At 37.4% G+C, this 17,394-nt stretch overlaps 2 protein-coding genes across 11 annotated transcripts; one reads left to right on the top strand and one right to left on the bottom strand.

The window, feature by feature from the left end:
- Positions 1–2,810: 2,810 nt before the first annotated feature.
- On the top strand, positions 2,811–14,643 carry MEE44 (Nucleotidyltransferase family protein). Of its 9 annotated transcripts, XM_021116271.2 has the most exons (20): positions 2,811–3,992; positions 4,720–5,262; positions 5,346–5,465; positions 5,546–7,504; positions 7,573–7,689; positions 7,932–8,114; positions 8,218–8,280; positions 9,070–9,141; positions 9,230–9,332; positions 9,417–9,487; positions 10,203–10,322; positions 11,542–11,601; positions 11,843–11,883; positions 11,986–12,063; positions 12,147–12,231; positions 12,709–12,885; positions 13,030–13,277; positions 13,510–13,572; positions 13,687–14,267; positions 14,371–14,643. In XM_021116271.2, the coding sequence occupies exons 1-16, from the start codon at positions 3,147–3,149 to the stop codon at positions 12,838–12,840; spliced, it is 4,593 nt and encodes a 1,530-aa protein (XP_020971930.2). In that variant the 5' UTR covers positions 2,811–3,146; the 3' UTR covers positions 12,841–12,885; positions 13,030–13,277; positions 13,510–13,572; positions 13,687–14,267; positions 14,371–14,643. The 9 variants fall into 9 exon arrangements, with proteins under 9 accessions (XP_020971930.2, XP_088359994.1, XP_088359992.1 ...); XM_088503868.1 differs by having other exon boundaries at positions 9,230–9,487; positions 13,030–13,195; XM_088503866.1 differs by having other exon boundaries at positions 9,230–9,487; positions 13,690–14,267.
- A 26-nt stretch (positions 14,644–14,669) lies between these two features.
- On the bottom strand, positions 14,670–16,980 carry LOC107625894 (Polynucleotidyl transferase, ribonuclease H-like superfamily protein). 2 transcript variants are annotated; one of them, XM_016328625.3, is made up of 7 exons: positions 16,470–16,980; positions 16,307–16,366; positions 16,068–16,180; positions 15,495–15,563; positions 15,202–15,253; positions 14,910–15,046; positions 14,670–14,813 (listed from the first exon to the last, which is right to left on the bottom strand). In XM_016328625.3, the coding sequence occupies exons 1-6, from the start codon at positions 16,749–16,751 to the stop codon at positions 14,915–14,917; spliced, it is 708 nt and encodes a 235-aa protein (XP_016184111.1). In that variant the 5' UTR covers positions 16,752–16,980; the 3' UTR covers positions 14,670–14,813; positions 14,910–14,914. The 2 variants fall into 2 exon arrangements, with proteins under 2 accessions (XP_016184111.1, XP_016184110.1); XM_016328624.3 differs by having other exon boundaries at positions 14,670–15,046.
- Between the last annotated feature and the right edge of the window lie 414 nt (positions 16,981–17,394).

Genomic DNA, 17,394 nt, shown 5'->3' with positions numbered 1-17,394 from the left:
TGCAAAAAAGATCAAGAGTTCTCATAATAAACTCCACTTGAGTTTTAGTCGCTTTGCAATAAAGAAGAAGGTCATTGGCGAACAACAAGTGAGAAATTCTAAAGCCTTTTTGGGATAAAGCAACAGGGATCCAAGAGCCTTCAGAGACCTTGTGATTAATAAGACATGCTTGCCTCTCCATACAAAGCACAAAAAGATAAGGGGCCATTGGGTCCCCTTGTCTAAGGCCCTTTGAGGACTAAAATTATTTAGACGATCCCTATTCCATAGGATTGATAAAGAAGAGGAACTCACACACTTCATTATGAGCTGAATAATAGATTTAGAAAAACCAAAAGCACCAAAGGACTGATGTAAGAATCTCTAGCCTACTTTGTCATAGGCCTTTTTAAGATCAATCTTAAAAGCCATGACATCTTTCTTGGACTTAGTATGTTTTATAAAATGCATAACTTCTTGCGTAATTATGATATTCTCAGTAGTACCCCTTCCAGAAATAAAACCTCCTTGAAGGGGGCCAACCACATCAACAACATAAGGACGAAAGTTTGAAACTAACACTTTCGTAATAATTTTATAAATTACATTACACAGACTAATGGGACGAAAGTCTTTCATGAAGGAAGGAGAGTCTACCTTGGATATAAGAACAATGAGAGTTTCGAAGACTGCTGCATCAAGAAGCTCTCCCAAAAAGGCTTTATAACAATATTCCAGATATCCATGCCAATAACATCCCAATATTGTTTGAAAAAAATGGCTTGAAAATCGTCGGGGCTTGGAGCTTTAAAAGAACCCATCTCTATGACAACTCTTCTCACTTCCTCCAAAGTAACCATTGCTGTAAGAGCATCACAAGCTTCAACACTCAGCTGGGGCAGCGGGAGATCACCAAGAGCATTGATGTTAACATCCTTTTTGGTACAAAAAAGTCTTTGGAAGAAGGCATTAGCTTCTTTTTAGAGAACATCGGATTCTGTGGACCAAGTGCCATCCTCTAGGAATAACCCATGAACCTTGTTTCTTTTCCTTCGAATAATATTTTGCAGATGAAAGTACCTAGTATTTTTATCTCCGAACTTCACTCATTGCTCACGAGACTTTTGATACCAAATAAGCTCTTCTTGAATAAGAACAGGATTAAGCTCATCATGAAGATTTTTCTCTTTTAACCAAAAATTTGCATCACCGGCACCATCCAAGATCAATTGAGTTCTATTAATCTCCTGCTCCAAAGATCTTTTCTTGATAAAGACATTATTGAAAATTTTTCTGTTGAAAGTAAGGGCCTCTGACTGGACCTCTTTTAGGCTTCTAATCACATCCGAGGACCCTTTATTCCAAGCATGTTGAACAATGCTATGAAATTGAAGGTGGGTGGTCAAGCAGCTTAAAACCTAAAAGGACGGTTCTTATTTTTCTTAATTTTAGCACCAAAGCATCTCACTAAAATCGGGAAATGGTCCGAATGATATCTTTCCAGGATCTCAGTGTAAGCTTTTGGAAAAGAGTAGGTGCCAATGATTATTACTAACAGCTCTGTCAATATGGAGCCCACTCGATGCTTGCGGCGGCACAAGCGGCTAGCGCATGTTGGTATGGGTAGTGGAGAGATTGGAAAAGTCCACAGTCACACGTACCCACCGTTAGCCGAACACGGAATGAACCTTGCGACCAACCCTCCAACGGCTCTAACTCCTCAACGATAAACACTAAAGTCCGTCTGTCACAATGGGTAACACGCATCTTCGGGATACCCTCTCTGTTCTTTTCGACAGCTGCCATATATCTTGCTAATAATACACAACCTGACATATCATTTGCAGTGAATTTACTAGCAAGATATAGTTCCTCTCAAACCAGAAGACATTGGAATAGAATCAAACAAATCTTTCGATATATTCAAGGAACAATTGATATGAGACTATTTTATCCATATAAATCCAAGTCACAATTAGTTGGCTATGCAGATGTAGGATACTTGTCTGATCCACACAAAAAAAGATCTCAAACAGGAAATTTATTCACATATGTCATGGAAGTCCATGAAACAGACGATAACAGCAATATCCTCTAATCATGTTGAAATATTAGCGATACATGAAGCAAGTCGCGAATGTTTTTGACTTAGAAGTTTAATCCAATATATTCTGTCATCATGTGGACTGATTGATCATAAAATAGCTCCAACTATTTTGTTTGAAGATGAATACATCAAAGGTGATAGAATAAATCATATTTCTCCCACATTTTTCTTTACTCATGACCTTCAAAATCAAGGAACAATTGATATCCAACAGATCCGCTTAAATGATAATCTGGCAGATTTATTTACAAAGTCACTTTCAAATCCCTCTTTAAAAGATTGGTACATCAGATTGGGATGCGCTGATTTTGAGATATTAAATAATGTCGACAAAGGGAGAGAATGCACTTTTTTTTTCTTGGTCAGATTTTTCTCCCTATTGAGTTTTTGCTTGACAAAGTTTTTAACAAGGCAATTTTTAAGGATATTGTACTTTATTTCTTTTACTAAAATTTTTTTCTATTGAGTTTTTTTTTAATAAAATTTTAATGAGACATAATTTTAAATGAACATTTAAAAAATATTATGATAAAAATAAATGTGAATGTCCATTAATATTTGGATAATTTATTTTCTCAAAAAAAGAAATATTTAAGTTTTTAAATGAATTAAATTAAAGAAAGTTGAAAATATAAGTTTAGTACATGTATAAATAAGTCTAAACATATTTCTAAGCATATTTCTAAACCCTTTATGATTAAAAATATTAGCCTAGTCTTCTTCTACCTCAGAGTCTTAAACAAGTCATAAAATTTGTAAAATATTGTCTCCTTCGCAGCCCACAGGAAAACACACAGAGCACCGTGACAACGAAAAACAAAACCACCGTGGCAGGCTGGCAGCCACGAAACACCACACAACTAACCAACCAAAATAGAGGTCCCTCATACACCTGCGTCAGCGTACATTCCTCGCATCCCTTTTCGTCATTTCATTTTCCTCTTTCTCTCTTTCTCTATCTCTGATTCCACTGTCATGAAGATTCATGTCATGTAAAAATGTAACTCCCTAACAATAAAACCAAACTATTCAAAACTTTTCTTCTTCGCAACTCGCTCCAATGGCTCACCACCAACTCATCGACTCGCTCACCTCTCACATCTCCCTCTACCACTCCCATTCCCAATCCCAATCCTCAAACCCTAACCCTAACCCTAGATCCCAAATTTTCAAATGGTTTTCATCCCTCTCCCTCCAACACCGTCAATCCGCACTCACCATCGTCGATCCAACCTTCGTCCAAACTCTCCTCCGCATGATCTCCAAGCTCCGATCCAACGGCCATGGCTCCTTCATTGTTCTTCCTGACCTTCCCTCCACTCATCCTCCATTCCTCCCCACTCTCTGCTTCAAGCGCTCCCGTGGCCTCCTTGCACGCGCTGCCGATTCCGCCGACTCGGCCGTGGCCGGGCGGGTTCTGTTTGACTCCGCCCGGCTGTTCGAGTCGGCCGAGGGAAATGAAGGCGCCGGGGCGTGCTCCTGTTCCGCGGCTTGCCTTGACGCCTTTACCGTTGCTGAGAATTTGGTGGATGACATTGACCGGTTTGTGGACGTTATGGACCGAATTTCCAATGGCGGGTTCTTGAGAGGGGAGGAGAATGAGATTGGGAATAATTGGGTGGAGCTGAATTGGCTAAAGGCAATGGGGTATTATCGGATTGAGGCGTTTTTGGCGAATAGGATTGAGGTTGCGATGCGGCTGGCATGGTTGAATAGTGGAGGAGGAGCTGGAGGGGGAGGAGGGAGGAAAAGAGGTGTTAAATTGAAGGAGAAGATGAATTTGGCCGGGGTCGCAGCGAATGTGTTTTGGAGGAAGAAGGGATGTGTGGATTGGTGGAGTAATCTGGATGCTGTGACAAGGAAGAGGGCCTTAACAACAATTTTGAGCAGAGCTGCAAAACCTTTGGTACCTTCCATTTGGGAACTTTCAAAAAAGTTGTTAATTTTGGTTTAGTGTTGGTGTGAATTGAATAATTGATGATAAATCATAAATGGTTAATAATTTTCCATATTTGAGCTAAGAAAAAAATAAAACGTTAAATGGAAGATGTGAAAGTTAAAAGATGGAGTTACTAGGAAAATTAGGAACATATTAAGCTGAAAGTGGTGTTGCTGGAATAATTAGGAAGATTTGAGGGCAAATGCTGTGATAATTAATTACTACTTAGGAAGATGATATTTTGAAAGTCGAGCTAATTATTGGGAAATTTTAGGGAAATTCGGAATATTAAACCGAAATCGGTATTGTTGGGGATAATTAGGAAGATGTTCAGTGGATTTGCTATGATAATTAATACTTAGGAAGACAATTTTTTCAAAGTTGAGCTGCTCGGAATTGGTAGTTTGGAAAATTTTAACCTGATATAGTTTGTCAGGAAAATTTTTCAAAGAATTTTGCCTTCTATACCATTATAGTTAAGTCATATTTAATAATGAATCCATCTATACTTTGTTATATTTAAGTCATATTTCCCATTGTTTAATCTTGGATGAATGGTTCTATTTCTTTCCTTTTCTACGGATTCACATCAGGGGATGTCGTCAGTTGGAATATTCATACATGTAATTTGGGTTAGTATGTTTATGAGACCTTCTCAAAGCATGGGGCTAACTTTTGAATCATAAGTTTTCAGACTCGTGAAATTTTGGAAGTGGCACATAATGCCTCTCAGGATGAGATTTGGCTATACAGTGTGGGAGTTGATAAATTTCTTCAATATAACGGTACTGCATCTGCTCAAAGGACCACCAGAGCATTTCCCAATGATGTAGAACTTGGAACAGTTGTTACACCATTAGCTTTTTGTAACAAACCACCTGCTTTAGCCAGAGCCCTTAATTCTTTGCTCGTGCTTCTAGATGTTAATATGGTGATAACGTCAGTTCTTAATATTGACTACGATATAGGAGAGCTATTCTTTAGTTCATTGGGTTCTGTCTGTACTGTTTCTGATTGTATATTGCGAAAAATACGAGGACTCCTAATGGTTATATCACTGGACTGCACAAAATTTGAACTTCTATCAGAGGAGCTTGATAAATCTTCATCAGGAAGGTCTAAGGAAAAGCCTAGTGCGTTTAATCGTAAAAAGAAGGGACGAACCCGCAACACTAAGAAGCAAAATCATGTCCCTTTCACATGTGTGAATGGTATTTCACATGAAAGGCTACAAAAGGTACTATTGTTTAAGAGTTGTCTGACTATTTTATATCATGCATGTCTGTTTAAAATCCTGATTTCATCCCTCTAATATTTCAGGACATTGATTGTTTAGTGGATAATGAAAAGAAGGCTGATTTAGTGGGATCCAAGGAACCTCCTAATGATCCTCTTGGAAAGGAGATTTCTACTGGGAGCATATCGTCAACTGCAAAAAAGGTTTCTATCTTTTGCCCCATTTAATTTGGATAGTATTTCTCGCTGAAGATTTAAATGGTTTATGACAAACTTCCTGCCAGCAGGATCATACTCGGCGGTTGGACGCTAACAAACTTCGAACTAATTCAAGAAAAAGTAGGAAAGAGAAAAATAAATGTAAAAGCACAACCACTGGCCGAGAAGCTAGCAATTTTCAAAAGTCCATTATCGATGCTGCCTCTACTACTATTATTTCTGAAGGTGGGGTGGGAGTATGTGATAGGGTTTTTGATAAATCTTCCATTAATGCCAAAAATGATTATTTGAATGGTAGTGACATCCACTCCTCAAGTACAAAGAACAGTTTTGCCGAGGCGATTGAGCAAGAAAATGTTGAGGATCTTTCTAAAAGTTGCAATGGTTTAGGTCCTCAGCTTTGTTTAGCATCAAATCAAGGGAAAACTATGTCTCAGGAAATAGATTGTTCAACTTGTGATGTAGATTGTAATGCTCAAAATCCTCCGGCACATGAATTGAAGCATGGTAGTTTCTACAGTAAAGAAGATACAGGTTCTCTTAACTCCGTCTGTGTTCCAGAAGCTGATGTAAAGCCATCTGTTCCTGACAAACTAACCAGAGAGGTTTATGTAAAGGAGTTTGGGCTATTGAAGGAGCGAGATAGATGCCTATTTGAATGTAGAAATTCAGCTTTCTCTAAATGTAGTCCATATGAGTGGCCTGGTGTACCTTCTGTATATTTTCCATCTTTTAATTCTCATCTCCCTCCTGCTACTGATAGATTGCATTTGGATGTTGGGCGGAATTGGCATAATCACTTTTGCCACTCATTTGTTCCCACATTACAGCAGGCAAGAAACACTCCTATTGAAGGTGGACGCAACCCAATACTGTCTCGTCCTATTCCTATGAGTTTAGACTGGCCTCCTGTTTTTCGTGGTGGCATGGCTGCACCGCCAAACGGTAATTATGATTCGGGTTTTATGACCCGGCGGCAGTGTACCTTTTCAAAAGGATTGGCTGTTCACAGCGTCCAGGTTGATGCAACAACTCCAGATGATGAAAGAAAATATTCTGGGGATATATTTGATTTACCTCCTGATATAGCAAATGCGCAAGAGCTAGCAGATGAATTTGACAATCATTGGGTATCAGAAGAAGAGTACGAGGTTCATGCTGTTTCTGGAATAGATTATAACCAATATTTCGGTGGTGGCATAATGTATTGGAACTCTTCTGATTATCCAGGAAATGGTTTCTCCCGGCCACCCTCTCTTAGCTCTGATGACAGTTTATGGGCTCTGCGTGAAGCTGATATGAATAGGGCAGTGGATGACATGGTTGCTTTCTCATCTTCATATAGTACAAATGGTCTGACTTCACCCACTGCTGCTGCCTTTTGTTCGCCTTTTGATCCTGTAGGGACTGGTCCTCAAACTGTCAGTTATGTGATGTCAAGTAATGAAGTACCTGGAAAGGTATTGCATTCTTCCTCTGTTGCAGATGCTGCAGGGGATGAAGATACTTCTGGTTCTTTGGGTAATAATTTATCTGGGGAAATGGAAGGAAAGGCGGGTGATTCACATCCATATCCCATTCTACGGCCAATAATTATTCCTAACTTATCAAGGGAAAGGTCAAGATCTGACTTTAAGCGCAGTGTTGACCATAAAAGCCCTTGTGTTCCCCCGACAAGGCGGGAGCAGCCTCGTATAAAGCGGCCACCATCACCTGTAGTGCTTTGTGTTCCACGGGCTCCACGTCCACCTCCACCGTCCCCTGTGAGTGACTCCAGGAAACAAAGGGGTTTCCCTAGTGTTAGATCTGGTAGTTCCAGCCCAAGGCATTGGGGAATGAGAGGTTGGTATCATGATGGAAGTAATTTGGATGAAGCTTGCTTAAGAATGGATGGGGCCGAAGTTGTTTGGCCGTCTTGGAGAAGCAATAATCTTGCAGTGAGATCTATGATTCAGCCTTTACCTGCAGCCCTTCTGCAGGACCGCCTGATTGCTATGTCACAGATACCACGTGACCAGGAGCATGTAAGAGATTCTCACCTAAGTCCTACTTTGTGTGTGTTGGTATTCATTGGGTTTCTTTCGTTATACAGCCCGACGTGACCATTCCTTTGCAACCTCCCGAGTTACAAAGCTGTTCTGCACGGGGTTCATCTTTGTCTTTGATGCATGGCCTTCTCCATGATGAGATTGATTCTTTCTGTAAACAGGTATAGGACTCATAGCTTTATCTTTTGAGCTGTGTTAATTGAGCATACTTGCACAGTGCTTCCTACAGCTTCATGATCTGTTAATTGTTTTGTCTCCATCATTATATATCTGCATGGTAGCCCTATATTTGAAAATTTTCCAAATAAAATTCCAATGTCAAGAAACCTCATATTTCATGTTAGTGCCAGAAGAAGACAAAGGATTCTAATAGTTATATAATATTATTATTATGGAATCCAAGGTTGCTGCAGAAAATTTGAGTAGGAGGCCTTACATTAATTGGGCTGTCAAGAGAGTTACCAGATCTCTGCAGGTTCTGTGGCCAAGATCCAGGACAAATGTATTTGGTTCAAATGCAACTGGCATGTCTCTTCCCACAAGTGATGTTGACCTTGTGGTTGTCCTCCCTCCAGTGAGGAACCTGGTAAATTGTTTTCTTTGTTCTCTCATGTGTTTAGCTATTCTTTTTACTTTGAAGGGTTAACTTCCCTTTTGTTTCATTTTAATCTTTTGAATAAAATTTTCAGGAACCTATTAAAGAAGCTGGAATACTTGAAGGTCGTAATGGTATCAAAGAAACATGTCTTCAGGTATGTTGACGATGAATGAGGCCCTGTGTTGCCCATATTTTATCTGTCTGCTAGGTGTGTACATCTATATGTTAAGAATAATGCTAAATGTACACCAAAATCAGCTACCAAAGTCAGCTACCAGTATAAAATACATGTTAGAATACAAATACACATTAAAAATAAATTAAACTACACATATATTTATACACAAATACATTAGTGGCTGATTTTGGTTTACAAATAGCATTTTTGATATGTTAAGTAGGATATGTATAGAATTTATGGAAGGTATGGTGAAATATATATATAGTGCAGTACTCAGATTTAAAATAATCTGCACTCACCAGCTCGTTGATTAATTGTTAGATCCTAATAAGTACTATGTTATGTGAAAGAAGTGGAAATAATGTGCTGTGAGGTGTTTGAGAGTACAACAAATTATGGTGTTATATTGATTATACACATGTTGATCATTATATACACAGATTTGTCTAAAGTTACAGCTATCCGTAAAAGGAGACTGCAGAATGTGTTTCCCTTTATTCCTCGGTCACAATATAAAATGCCTATGTTCTGCAACTTGTTAGGTGATCCAATTCTGTCTGTTTGGAAGAATAGGTTTAATTTGACAGATATTTAAGAACAAATTGTTCTTGCTTGTTCCTTTTTTTAAGATGAAATTCAAGTAGAATTTTTTGCTTTCTTGTTTGGAGTAAATTTGATGTAATAATAAATTAATAATAATGAGAAAATACAAATTTTTTCAGCATATAAAAAAAATTGACATTCTATTTGTTTGTAAACCAGCATGCAGCTAGGTATCTTGCCAACCAGGATTGGGTTAAGAGTGACTCACTGAAGACAGTGGAAAACACAGCTGTAACATTTCTTCTCCTAAGCTATAAACTATGAAGTATTTTTATCCTTAATTTTATTTTGATTACATTCTGTATCCTTTTGGTGTCAGATACCTATTATTATGCTTGTTGTGGAAGTACCTCAGGAGGTTATATCTTCTTCTATGGTACAATCATTAAAGGAAGAACCACACTGTACTCATAATGAACATGGTAATGACAGTCATTCTGATGCTATCCAATTAGAAGATTCATCTTTTCCTAATAGTTCTGGAATAAATTTTGATGCCTCCAAAGAGTCCAAATCAGTTCGACTTGACATCAGCTTTAAGTCACCATCACATACGGGACTCCAAACAACAGAAATGGTAATTTTTCCGTGGCTATAGAAAATTACTCTGGTTTGTTTTTTTCATTGTTATAGTACTCTTTTGATGTAAATATATCCTCATTTGCACTAAAAGGATAAAAGTATTGAATCTTCAGTGCCAATGCTTAGCGTTAGATATTTTCTAAATCTCTTTTATAAATACTAACAATTTGAAATTAACATTGGTTTGGTCCTTAATAAATTTGATCTCAGTGTACTGTTGTAATTATGTTATTCTTGCCTATTGAGGTCAGATAATGTCATCTTATGAACTAGATGAAATTTCAAAACTCTGTTATGAATAGATGTCAATTATTTCTGAAACCAAACTGTGTTAAACTTAAAAATGTTTGGACTAAATTGATGTCAATATTTTAGGACAAAGTGAAGCGGATTTCAAAATGTTAGGAATAAAAAAGGATATGATCTCAATCTTCTACCTTTTTGTTTGTTTGGTTGTGGATAAAGTTTTCTATGTATTGAAAATATATTTTGGATTTTGGAGTAGTATTTAGATGGGTGCTCTGGCATATTGTGAGCATATAGTTTCCATGTTACATATTATAATTGGATGCCTATCATTTAAGCGGTTCTCTTATTCTCTGTTCTTGAATGTATTCATTATAGTAAAATTAATAGTTGTTGTAGCGATATGTATTATGTGCCTTTCACTCTTTTTAGGCAAATCAAAATTGTGATATTGCTACTTGTAGGTTAAGGCATTGACAGACCAATTTCCTGCTGCTATTCCACTTGCTTTGGTACTGAAACAATTTTTGGCAGACCGGAGCCTTGATCAGTCCTACTCTGGTGGCTTAAGTTCGTATTGTTTGGTATGTATAACTGCTTTCTTTTACATCTAATATTAATTTCTCAGTGAACTTGTCAAATCCTTTTTGTCCTTTGGTAATGCAAATTGTTGGCCCTTTTAGATATTAGAGGAAGTTTGAAGATGAGAGGGCATGTATTATCTTAATTTATGAGCTCAATTTTTATTCACCAGTGATTAGTTATTTGAAGGATTTGCATAAGCAGCCGTCACCAGTCGTGATTAATGTTAGGGACTTGGGTATTATGGGCGCCGACAACCACGCTCCGATAACATTGTTAGGTATCTAAGGAAAGTGGGAAACCATGCCTTAAAAGCTAGCTGTTAAGGGGGAAGAACCACTCTCCTTATATACAACATCAAGCATCCCATACTACTCGATGTGGGACTTTGAGCACCCATAATACCCAAGTCCCTAACAATACACCGGCCCTGGAGAGCCGACGTCCACGGCGGCTTCACTCTATCGACACTGACCCAACGGTAGCCACTTTTCTACGGTCTATCAGTATTCGGTGTTCACCTTAATCCAGCCTATAGGTAGCCCTTTCCATGGCGCCAACAACCACACTCTGATACCAATTGTTACGGTTTCTCTAGTATCCTTACCGTTAGGGCAGAACTGAGTGTAGAAGATAAGGGTAGAAGGAAAGAACAGAATAACTGAACAGAGGAAGGAATTATCGATGTGATAATTACCCCACTGACAGAATAATATTATAGATTTAAATGAAAGAAAGAACAAGAATAATTGACTTTCGAGTGGTCAATTCTCTCCCTCTAGATTTTCACTCCACTTATTTCCTGCCTACTAGCTTTTCCAGCCTTCCTATTTATAATATCTAATCCTATAACTACTGTCCTAAAGATGTGGAGTTTCAGAATTTAAAATTCAGTTTGCTACTTTTTCTCCTCTCCTTTTATAAGTATATTTAAAAGGAGTTAAATCCCTATGATCTCTCTGGTTTGTTGCAATTAACTGCAAATGACCAGATAATTTTTTGTTTACCTAGAATCTTGTCCTCGGTATTTAAGCAAATATCGGGGAAAATACAGGCCTCTGTCCTTTTTATTTAAGAATGATTTAAATATAAATGGTTGAAACATGATATGATCTATGATACAATACTATGGCATTGTTTAATCCATGTTGCCGATCTTATTTTGTAGAAAACTGGAGTATGTGTCTGCTAATCTTGCATTTCTTTTGATTTTATATACAGGTTTTACTAATTATACGTTTTCTTCAGCATGAGCACCATCTCGGCCGGTCAATCAACCAAGTAAACTTGGGTCTTTCTGTTATTCAAAATTTTTCTTTATCATAGAATCTAGCTGTTGATAGCTATGCAAACCTTATAAATTTGTATCATCGAAAAGCTTTATGTTGACTTCAAATAGTTGACTGAAACAATGGGAAGGAAGCAATATCCAGAATTAGCTCCATTTTTGTCTAGTCAACTGTTCCGTTAGTTCTTGTTCCAGGCATTCCGCTGCTACTAAATAAACTTATTTTTCTTGCAGAGCTATGGAAGCCTTCTAATGGATTTTCTTTACTTTTTTGGGTAAGTTGATGATAATTTTATATGCTGCTTTTCTATTACAGTCAACATAAATGACATTTTAAGGTCATTTGGTCAGAACTTGATTTGATGATTTTCTTATAGGAATGTGTTTGATCCTCGACAAATGCGGATATCAGTGCAGGGAAGTGGGCTCTACATAAAAAGAGAAAGAGGTTGTAGGTAATAAAGCAACTAAACTTTCTCTCTGTAGTATTATATCATTTTCATTTTCTGCAATTAAGTCATAATTACTGTTTCTGCAGTATTGATCCAATACACATAGATGATCCTCTTTATCCAACAAATAATGTTGGAAGGAATTGCTTCAGGATACATCAATGCATTAAGGTAATAAATAATAGTGCAGTTATAACCAATTACTCTTGACTTATTTCTATTGCAAAAGTTGGCCTTTACTAAGCCATGATGACAAAAAAGAAAACTCACCTAAAGCTGGCATGCAAAATCTCTTATATAGTATTGGAGAATGATGGAGCTTAGTTAACCATCTGTTATACTCGTATTTTATTCTCGTCACTGATTATTATGATGTATTTATATTTTAGGTGACTGAATTTGAAATCTTATTGGATCACAAATACATTTCCAACTTTTTAAGAACTGCAAGTATAAGGGATATTTTTTTCCTTCTCAAAAAAGGAAAGGGATAAGCCTCTTAAGTCACTAACCCTGAATTGGATTGGGATACACTGATGTGGATTCTTGAATTATTTTTAATTGTGTCATTCATTCATCTTCTGCCTGTACTAGGTTTTGTTTAAGAATTATGCTTGTATTTAAGAAGTTAAATAATATTTGGTGCAGGCATTTTCAGAAGCTTATTCTGTTCTTGAGAATGAACTCACATTCCTAAACAGTGATGGCGAATCATGTTCAAAGCCACCTTACAGACTGCTTCCAAAAATCATCCCTAATCTTGATGTATCAAACTCATAAGATTCTCATCTCATGAAGACTGGAAAAGTTATTTTTGTCTGAAAGGTAGTTCAAGTCACCAATGACTGGAGACCATGACACTAATATTTATCATGAAGTCGACTTTAATTTTTGCTCATTACAATGAAGGATGTTGAGATGATCGTTTGAGTATCTTTTACTCTATCTTATTCATTTTCTCTTTGGCAGGTTCTTGAGTGGTGCAAGCTGTGCGGATGTCTGGATTGGTCTGGTATTCTGGTTAAGCGGTATGGACGGGATGAAACTGATTGCTAAGTGAAGGGTGATATTCTGAAGTTAATTTCTCATGCCTTGGCCTCCATTCGTGGTACTAGAAGCTGATCACTAGCTGAAGGTTGGTACTCCAAATGCTATATATTGGTGTTGCAGAAGTTGATGAACGTTTATTTTTTCATGCCTTGACCTCCAAGTGCTCGGTAAGCCCCAGCTCAAAGATGTTCTCTTGCTTTTGGTATACAGAATTTTAATAGTTGTATACTAGTATAGTATGTAGCATTTGTACCATGCTTCCTCGGACATTTGATTTTTGCCCATGGAACCAAACATTTAATAGTTATTTCAATAGCAATTAATTTCAATCTAGTTCCATGAGGTGGAAGTTTTTGCGTCATTTACTTAGCTTTAGGCTCTTGAACATTTTCTTTGCAGCTGGTGCAAAGAGCGGAAGACGATAATCACACACAGCAGTCTTGCCACAATTATGATGTCAGGGTTAGTGTTTCTCTTTCTCTTAAAACTACAGGAATGCATGTTTGTCTGTCTGTCTTTGTTTGCATTGTATTTGTTTCTAGTGAACTCAACTCAAATTTGCTTCCAACATTCCAGCAGGTTGGTCAAAGTGAAATGTGCTGGATTATATGCGACAAAAAGCACCTTCGAAACTCGACGATAAATTTTATCGCACTGTTATTAGACCAATTATATTGTATAGAACAGAGTGTTGGATAGTAAAGGATGAGAATAAACATAAGTAAAGTGTAACCGAGATGGGAATATGCCTGGATGGATGAGTGTTGTACATGTGGATAGAATAAGGAACAATGATATAAGAGAAAAAATTGTAGTGCATTGAAATTTCGACTTAGGTAATTCAGACACGTGAGGAGAAGACCAACTTCTTATTAGTTGGGTGGATCAAATGAAATATAGAGGTGATCAGAATTCAGAAGCAGCAAGACTTAAAAAGAGCATGCATGAAGTGGTCAAGAGAGATCTATATATCAATGGTTTTGCTACAGATATAATACATGATAGGATACAATACGTTTGATTCATGTAGCCGATTTCACACCTAATGGGACAAGACTTTGTTGTTGTAAACATAAAGCTGAATTTATTGTTTGCAATGACATTGAGCTTGCTGTAAACATAAATTTCACTCTAGTTTGTGCAGATGTATGCCCGAGGTACTGTATGCTAGGTGGAAGTTTCTTTCATCTCAATATGTTTTGTTTTGCCCTCTGATATTATGTTTCCTTTGTTCTCAAATTCTGTTTTCCATTATTTCAGGTTTTTGTGCTGTTTTAAAACTGGCAGTTTCCTTCATTCTGAAAAGCCAAAGCAATAGTAGGACAAATTGGATAAAGTTGATTAGATACAATTAAATTTTTATTCCAGGGCATTGAGCCGCTAAAGTGAGATCCTTTTCAAGTATAATCAGAGAGAATTGTAATTTGCTCAAAAATAAAAATGTATGATGTTATAATTGAATGAAATAATTATAACTTGCCCAAAAAATACTGTATGATGTTATAATTGAATGAGTTTTCGAAGTTCTTCCTATGTTAATGTTATGAATGTACGTGAGGAAAGGAAAAAAACCCTCGTGGGAATGTGTTTTCAATATCAAAATTAAAGAAACAATATTACTCGTACGAGGATAATTTAATCCATCGTCATGATACTAATTGTTGGAATATTTTCCCCACAACATCCTCAAGCTAGCTTGCAATCTGAAAAGAACAGCTCAAATAAGATTCCTCATGGGTGTTTGACCACTTAAAATCTCTAGGATTCTCTATAGAAGCTAATAGCCAAAAAGCATGTACTTATATTAATCTTCATCCGAGAAAAAATCGGCATCTTTGGGAGGACCCCTTCGAAGTTTTTCTTGTAGTTCAAGGTTCTTGGGCAAAACAAGTTCGGTACCCTGACCTGATGTGGATAAGTATCTTTCCAATACCATCTGAAGAAAAATATATAAAATGTTTTAGAACTGCGTTTTGTTCTGCTTGCATTTATAACAGAAAGACCAATAAAGAAAGATATCCCTAACATGATGAATATGAATGAATGAATGAATTATTGCCATGGAAGGCAACAATCAAGATATTGACTTACCATGGCAGCATAGGCATCAAGCTTCCTCTGCTGAGAGGACTTACTTAGACCCCTGAAAGAGTTGTAGATGTATATCAATATTCAATCCGCCAAGAAACTTAAATTTCAACAATAACAAAGTTGTATTCTACTAGGTCAAATTGGCTTCATGGAAACTAGGATGATGTGATATCTCCTAAAGAAAACTTCATTTGACTTTATCCTAACCATTCAAATTACTGGAAATTAGCCATCTTAGTGGATAGATTAAAAAGGATATAAGACAATCAATAAAGAAGATTCAAAGTAAATACATAGTGATCATCCGATTTACTGCCTCTGTTGTTGTTCCATGTTCATCCTGTAGGTATACTCTCCAACCCCTGAAATTACAGCAACATATGAAACACAGAATTAAACGACAAATGATAAAATTATATCAACACAGCATCCATCAGGCACTCTCCTGAAAACCTATTCAAATTTAATGCCTGTATTATATAAATATAAGCAGAAGAATCCAATCATTAATTCCTCATCCTTTTCTAATTAAAGTGATATTGGAAAAGCTACTTAAAATAGTTGCTAGGGTCATTAAACATTGAAGTTCCAATTGACCATAAATTCATAACTTAGAAGAATATGTTAATCTTGAAAGATTTTGTATTCACACTCAATCAAATGCTTCTATTTGCATGATGTGACAGTATATGATTCGATAATAACATAAAATTATTTTACACTGATAATATATTTTAATTAAATCCATATGATATATATCCAAATAGCACAAAAGAATGTGCCTGCATTGCAAATTGTAGAACCACCAATTCATCCACTTAATGTTCATTTTCCTTGAAACTGGAAAAGAGACCAAATAGGCATACCTCTCGGCAGCTCGAACGGCGAGTCTTCCTGCCACACTACGAACAATGTTGGATTGCGGCGTCTCCTTCCCATCAGAAGATCTCGGAAGTCCAATTATAAACTCATCAGCCTCCTATATAAAACATACGTACATATACACATACAGTTACTTCCACAATCATCATCTTCAATTTTTCTTTTAAAAAACCCTTAACACAGAAACAAGAATCTGCATTAACCAAATTTAAAGAATCCACACCTGTTGTTCAGCTATGTTAATTATCTTGAGCTCAAGCTTCTGTCCTCGCAGTTCCAAAACCTAAACCAACTATTATTACGATCATAAGACACAAAATAACATGATTCAGAAATGAAAATTGCAGAGAGAGAGAGAGAGAGAGAGAGAGAGAGTTAGTTATTACGGTTAAAGGGCGAATGTTGAAGCCTTTAGTGAGGGCGAGGCCAGTGCGGGCCATGCCCAAATCAATTCCGAGGCTGAAGCCACCTCTCCAATTTGGGTCCCTCTTTCTCCGAACCACGTTTGGTGGAAGCTCTAGGTCTCCTTCTAACTCTGCTATTGCACCCTTTATGATGCTGGTCCTCCAAACACGGTGTTGCTGAAACGACGGCATTTTAGAAGAAGGAGGATTGAGTAGGAAAGGCTTGTGAATTGGTTCAAACAGAAATCGCTGCAGCGTCAACATTGAAGAGAGAGTGTGTGTGTGTGTATGTTCGAGAGAGGGACAGAGACACAAAGCAATGGCGGAGGAAGGAAGGAAGAGCGAAAGAAGAGGAGAAGGAAGAAAGGAGGGCAGCAATGGCTGAGTGAGTGGTGGCGGAGAGAAATGACAATGACAAATGAAGAGGGAGGAGGGAAGAGAGAGAGAGGAGGACGATGGAGGCCTGGGGAAAAAGAAGAAAAAAGGAATTAGATTTAGGGATAAAAGTGGCATTTTAAAACATAATTATAAATAAAAATGTAAAAATCTGTGTCGTATTTTTTTTAACGATACCAAATAGTAAATATTGAAACCCTAGCAGAGAAAGAGTACGTACTCCGTACTCAGAGAGAATGAGAGAAGGAGAGAGCGGGAACGAGTGTTTGAGGGCGAAACACAGTGAGCATGGCGGCCATGCCGTCGGAAGAGATAAGGGGGAGAGTGTGGGTGGGGGTGCATCCGGTGTCAAGGAGGGTTTTTCACGAGGGGGTTTTTCAAATCCTACAAAGATCTCCTTTAGAGATAAAGTCATTGGTCCAGAGAAATCGAAGGCGTTTGCACTTGCAGGATCTCTATCTGGGGATAATATAGCCACGGTGGTGGGCAAGCAAGGCGATTCCCAACCTCC

This window comes from Arachis ipaensis, chromosome B2 (genome assembly GCF_059453495.1).
Source record: "Arachis ipaensis isolate K30076 ecotype BB chromosome B2, ASM5945349v1, whole genome shotgun sequence".
Lineage (NCBI taxonomy): Eukaryota > Viridiplantae > Streptophyta > Magnoliopsida > Fabales > Fabaceae > Arachis > Arachis ipaensis.
This window is presented reverse-complemented; position numbering and strand designations above follow the sequence as displayed.